The sequence below is a fragment of the Sapajus apella genome, unplaced genomic scaffold (assembly GCF_009761245.1).
Source record: "Sapajus apella isolate SASKATOON/1434 unplaced genomic scaffold, GSC_monkey_1.0 scaffold68, whole genome shotgun sequence".
Classification (NCBI taxonomy): domain Eukaryota; kingdom Metazoa; phylum Chordata; class Mammalia; order Primates; family Cebidae; genus Sapajus; species Sapajus apella.
Genome location: NW_022437008.1, coordinates 2351385 through 2357660, shown reverse-complemented (window position 1 = coordinate 2357660; position 6276 = coordinate 2351385). Strand labels below are relative to the sequence as shown.

Genomic DNA, 6276 nt, shown 5'->3' with positions numbered 1-6276 from the left:
AAAAAAAAAAAAAAAAAAAAAAAGGTTCTTAATTCCATCTCATCTGCAAACACCCTTTTCCCGTATAAGGTAACATTTATTCATTACAGGGATTAGGACTTGATATCTTGGAGTGGGGGCATCATCTGGGCCCTCCTTGAACGTCATTTTCTTCACCTGTAAAACGGGGCTAATCACCCATCTTAGTGGCATAGGTGGCTGAGGATCACACTCAATTATGCAGGAAAGATACCCACTGAGCACTAGGCCTTGCCCTGCATGTTCGTCACACTTGGTAAAAAGAAATAGCAGTTTACAACAGTGCAAATAGGTGGCCCACCTAATACTTGTTTGATAATGTGAATTGAATTGCAGAATTGATTTATTCTTGTTAATGATTTTTCAGCTCTTACCGTGCACCATGTTTGTTATGCGTGTTATTTTATTTTTATTTATTTGTTGATTGAGATAGGATTGCATGTTGCCTCCCAGGTGGGAGTGCAGTGGTGTGATCATGGCTCACTGCAGCCTTGAATTCCTGGGCTCATGTGATCTCCCTGCCTCAGCTTCCTGAGTAGCTGGGACCACAGTCTCACACTGCCATGCCTGGCTGATTATTTTTTTTGTAGATATGTGGTCTTGCTATGTTATCCAGGCTGGTCTCAAACACCTGGGCTCGAGTGATCCTCCTGGCTTGGCCTCCTAAAGTGTTGGGATTACAGGGAGGAGCCACCTCTCCCAGCCATGTTATGGATGATAATTCATTTAATAATCACGGAAATCCTATGCAATAGATACTATGGCTATTTTCCCCATTTTACAGATGAAGAAATTGTGACATAGAGAAGTCAGCCCAAGGCTACCCATTAGCACACTACGCTAACTTGCATTGCTTGCACATGGAGCCAAATTTTGCTCTTTTCTTCAGGTCTCACTGCCTACCAGAAGCCAACCATGATCCCCTAGGCTGGGTTAGGTGCCTCCTCTAAACCCCTACAGCTCCCTATGCTTCCCCATCCCTGCCCTGACCCCTCTGCCTATGCCAGAAATCTTCCTGGATTTGTGAGTTTGGCATTCAAGGGACAGGTCTGGCCTAGAGATGTGGGAATCATCAGTGTAGAGATGGCATTTATGTTGTTAGTTACATTTCTTCATTTCTTACCTGTATCAGTTAGCTTTTGCTAGGTTACAGATCACTCCAAAATGTGGTGGGTTAAAACAACAATTATTCATTTCGTTTGCAATTTTGTGACTGCAGTTAGGCTGGGCTTGGCTGGGCGGTTCTTCTGCTATCCCCTGGGCTTACTCATGTATAATGTCTGTAATCACCTGGTAGATCAGCTGAAGGCTGCCTGGTCTAGGGTGGCCTGAGCTGGAAGAGTTATCTATGTTCCGTGGGGTCACTCATCTTCTAGGGAGCTAGCCCAGGCTTGTTGTCATGGTGGCTGGGTGAGGTTCTGTGTATCTCTGTGAGAGAGAGAGAAAGAGAAGCCGTAAGATGTCTTGAGGTCTAGGCTTAAACCTGGCACAACATTGCTTCTTCTGTGTGTCATTGAACTAAATATAGTCTTATGGCCAACCCAGATTCACAGGGAGGGAGAAATAAACTCTATTTCTTAATGGGAGTCTGTAAAATCACTCTGCATAAAAACAGAGGGTTCAAGGAGTGTGGCCATTTTTGCGATCCATCACACCGCCATAACCTGGCCCCTTTCTGTGCACAGGTGAACTCCTCCCTGCTGACCTCAGACTGCAGTGAGCGCTGTTCCTGTTCCCCAAGCTCTGGCCTGACATGCCAGGCAGCTGGCTGCCCACCAGGCCATATATGTGAAGTCCAGGCTGAAGCCCGGGACTGCTGGGCTCCCCGTGGTCTCTGTTTCCTGTCTGTGGGTGCCAACCTCACCACCTTTGATGGTGCCCATGGTGCCATCACCTCTCCTGGTGTCTATGAGCTCTCTTCCCGCTGCCCAGGACTAGAGAAGACCATCCCCTGGTACCGTGTGGTTGCTGATGTCCAGACCTGCCATGGTAAAGCTGAGGCTGTGAGCCAGGTCCACATCTTCTTCCAGGATGGGATGGTGACAGTGACCCCAAACAAGGGTGTGTGGGTAAGTTTGTGAGTGGGGGCTGGGGAATGTCTTCCCTGGGCTTTTGCTCTTCTGATTATAGTGTCCCCACATTCCTGGCTTCCTTTCTGCCTGGCAATCTGTTTTCTTTATCCATGTCTCTGCACTTTGGTCTCTGGATTGGTTTTCATCTCAGTATTTCAAACTTAGTCCCTTTGTTCTGGCTGAGTTCTTGAGGAGCAAAAACATACTCAAGTAACTTAATAGTCTTGACGTTAGTATGAATTGAGACTTTATTGATTGCAAGTGACTTAAAACCAAATTCAAGCTGCCTTAAGCAAAATTGAATTTAATGGTCCGTGTAACAAGAAAATCCAAGGATGGAGCCTCAGGAATGGCTGAATCTAGGTGCCTTGGCAACATTACCAGAAATTTGTACTTCTGTCTTTGAGACTTGCTATTTGCCAAATCAGCTTATTATCAAACAGGCTTTCCACTTGCAGGGGTAAAGACAACCCCCCAGCTGCCCAGGACTGCACCCCACCAGCTTAGCTACCCTAGCAGAAAATGGTTCAACAAAAGACCGAGGATTATATCTCCCTGGGCTAGTTTGGGGCACATGCCCACCCCTGGAGCCAATCACTGTGACTTCAGGGAGGAAGTTCTGTGATTGATCAAGGCTGGGGGGGGGTCACATCATGTGTCAGGGTTTCCCATAACCACCCCCAGGTTCAGTGATTCACTGGGACTCATGGGACTCAGCATATAGTTGTACTTAGGGCTAAGATGTGTCATGGGGAAAAGATACGACGTGAAATCAACAAACAGAAAAGGTGCATCATGCAAAGTTCAGGGGAAATCAGGTGCAAGCTTCTGAGAGTCCTTTCTCGATAGAGTCATGCAGGATGTGCTTAATTCCTCCAGCAATAAGTTGTGATGAAACATGAAATGTTGTCTACCAGGGAAGTTCATTAGTGTCTCAGTGCCTGGGTTTTGGAATTTCAGTATCCACCTACCAAAGTTCCAGACTCCTAGAAGGAAACTCCCAGATGTTCAGCATCTTTGTTCATCACTGGAATATAAGCCTCAGGTAGGCAGGGATCCTGTCCATCTTGGTCACTGGTACCCAGATCAGGGCATGGCACCTAGAGGGTTTTGTGAATAAACTTAGCCTTGCTTCTTTTGTGCCAAGCCATGTGCTGGATAACAGAGATGGCTCAGACTCAGTTATACATTACCCTACTGAGACTTTCCATCCACTAGTCTTCATCTATCCTTCACTACGCCCATCCTCCTTTTTCTCCTCCCTTCATCCAGCATCTATTCTACCCCCTTTCTCTTTTTCCTATTTCCTTACTTCTTGCCTTCTTCTTTTTTCTTTCTTCCATCCATCCATCCATCCATCCATTCACCCACCCATCCACCCACCTGTCATTTCAGATCTATCTACCTGTCTCTCCAATCTTCTTTTTTACATTTTCCTCTGCATGTATGCAGAGGAAAACTCCAATACAAAAGCATTTAGAGGGTTGGGCATGGTGGCTCATGCCTGTAACCCCAGTACTTTAGAAAGCCAAAGCAGGCAGATCACTTGAGGTCAGGAGTTAGAGACCAGCCTGGCCAACATGGCGAAACCCTGTCTCTACTAAAAATAAAAAAATTAGCCAAGCATGATGGCACATGCCTGTAGTCCCAGCTACTCAGAAGGCTGAGGCAGGAGAATTGCTTGAACCCGGGAGGTGCAGGTTGCAGTGAGCTGAGATCACACTATTGCACTCCAGCCTGGGTGACAGAGCAAGACTCTATCTCAAAACAAACAAACAAAGCACTTACAAAAAAAAAAAAAAAAAAAAAAGAGAACTCTTTCAAGGAAGTTTCTCTAGGGAATCTAACTTTAGAAGGGTTAATTCACCAACTAACGTAGACAACAGTTATTTAAAGGAAAAAAACTCACAAAGTTACTGGGTCTGCAGCCCATGATGAAGAAAAAGTAATTTTCTCAGATGATTATTATATTTGCTAAAGTCATTACTTATCTTCAGACATCAGCATTGCAAAAATAAAGGATAGGGAACCAGCAACTTACAGGATGTGCTCAAAGTTTGTTTTATTTTGCAAACTAGAACCAGGCTGGGGTAGGCAGATCACCTGAGTCCAGAAGTTCAAGACCAGCCTAGCAACATAGTGAGAGCGCCCATCTTTACAAAAAAAATACAAAAATTAGCTGGTTGTGGTGGTGCACACCTGTAGTCCTGTAGTCTCGGCTATTCAGAAGGCTGAAGTGGGAAGACTGATTGAGCCTAGGAGGTCAGGGCTGCAGTGAGCTGTGATTGCGCCACTGCACTGCAGCCAGGATGACACAGCAAAACTTTATCTTAAAAAAAAAAGAAAGAAAAGAAAGACCAGGCATGGTGGCTCCGGCCTGTAATCTCAGCACTTTGGGAGGCTGAGACGGGCAGATCATGTGGTCAGGAGCTCAAGACCAGCCTGGCCAAGATGGTGAAACCCCATCTCTACTAAAAATACAAAAATTAGCTGGGTGTGGTGGTGGGTGCCTGTAATCTCAGCTACTCAGGAGGCTGAGGCAGAGAATTGCTTGAACCTGGGAGGCGGAGGTTGCAGTGAGCCAAGAGTGCGCCACTGTCCTCCAGCCTGGGCGACAGAGTGAGACCCACCCCCCAAAAAAAAGAAAAGAAAAAGAAAACTAGAACCATACAGGATGACCCTGGGGCTTGATTGACAGACTTTGGGGCGTTGTGTAGGTCCATGGGTCCATCTCTCCATCCCTCCACTCTCCACTCTATCCATCTATTCAGTTGTCCAGCTATCTTCTCACGTATCCATTGCTCCAAATAGTGCAAACATCCAGGTCTCATTGATTTAGCTCCACGAACTTATCTTGTTTGGGGTCTCTCTATCCTGGTAACACCCAGCTTTTCTATGGCTGTGGCCTCACCTCTGTGTTTGCTGCCTGCCCCCCACCAGGTGAATGGTCTCCGAGTGGATCTCCCAGCTGAGAAGTTAGCATCTGTGTCCGTGAGTCGTACACCTGATGGCTCCCTGCTAGTCCGCCAGGAGGCAGGGGTCCAGGTGTGGCTAGGAGCCGATGGGAAGCTGGCTGTGATGGTCAGCAATGACCATGCTGGGAAACTGTGTGGGGCCTGTGGAAACTTTGACGGGGACCAGACCAACGATGGGTATAACTCAGAGCAGAAGCCAGCGGTGGAGAAATGGAGAGCGCAGGACTTCTCCCCATGGTGAGGGATGTAGTGTGGAAACCAGGCTTCTTGGGGCAGAGGCACCTGGATCCTCATGGGATGAGGGCAGTCAGGGTGGGTGGTTAGTCTGCAAACGGAAGTGCTAAGTATCTGTCTCTTGCAGTTATGACTGATCAGTCATCCACGGGGAATGAAGACATCCTGAAGATGACCTGATCCTCCTGGAGGTTGCAGTGTCTGAAGGATGCATCATGTGCTCCTACCCTGCTCTACCCCTTTTCTGGGTTGCAGAGGCCAAATGTGAGAGCATTGAATAAATATCTTAAGCTGAGCTGCATGCCAGTATGTCTGTCTCATGCCTTCTCATCCCTGACTTTCCTCCTGCACAGCAGGTATCAGGTGCCTGAGGAAGCTCGCAAGTGGTGAATATTTATTGGGGAGGACGGATGGATGATTGCATGAGTGGATGAAGAGATGGATGGGTGAATTGAGAAAATGGTGTGTGGGGAACTAAGAAGATGAGGCGATGGGTGATTCGAAGAATGAATGGATGGATGAGGATTTAAACGGCCAGGTGCAGTGGCTCACGCTTGTAACCCCAGCACTTTTGGAGGCTGGGGCAGGAGGATTGCTTGAGCCCAGGGGTTTGAGGCCAGCCTGGGCAACATAGTGAGACCTCCATCTCTATAAAAAATACAGAAATTAGCAGGGTGTGGTGGTACATGCCTGTAGTCCCAGCTACTTGGGAGACTGACGTGAGAGGATCACTTGAGCCAGAGAGATCAAGGCTGCAGTGAGCCACGATCGTGCCACTGCACTCCAGCCTGGGCGACAGAGTGAGAGTCTGTCTCAATAAAAAGATAAATGATTGGGTGGAGGGAAGGAGTGGAAAATGGAGAGAGAGATCAATAGATTCTGGCTTTATCATTTATAACCCTAGCAAGCTACTTAATTTCTCTCTGGATCAGTTTTCTCATCTTTAAAGCAGAGTGAATGATAGTACTTACAGAGTT

The 6276-nt window shown here is 47.1% G+C and overlaps 1 protein-coding gene across 1 annotated transcript in view; it reads left to right on the top strand.

Moving 5' to 3' along the window:
- FCGBP (Fc fragment of IgG binding protein) overlaps window positions 1-5600 on the top strand; it is a 62388-nt gene extending 56788 nt beyond the window's left edge. Inside the window, exons 10-12 of the mRNA XM_032249206.1 lie at window positions 1704-2087; window positions 5031-5302; window positions 5427-5600. Of these exons, the coding sequence (XP_032105097.1) occupies window positions 1704-2087; window positions 5031-5302; window positions 5427-5436 (666 nt within the window). The 3' untranslated portion in view covers window positions 5437-5600. The remainder of the gene's footprint in view (window positions 1-1703; window positions 2088-5030; window positions 5303-5426) is intronic.
- Window positions 5601-6276: the final 676 nt, after the last annotated feature.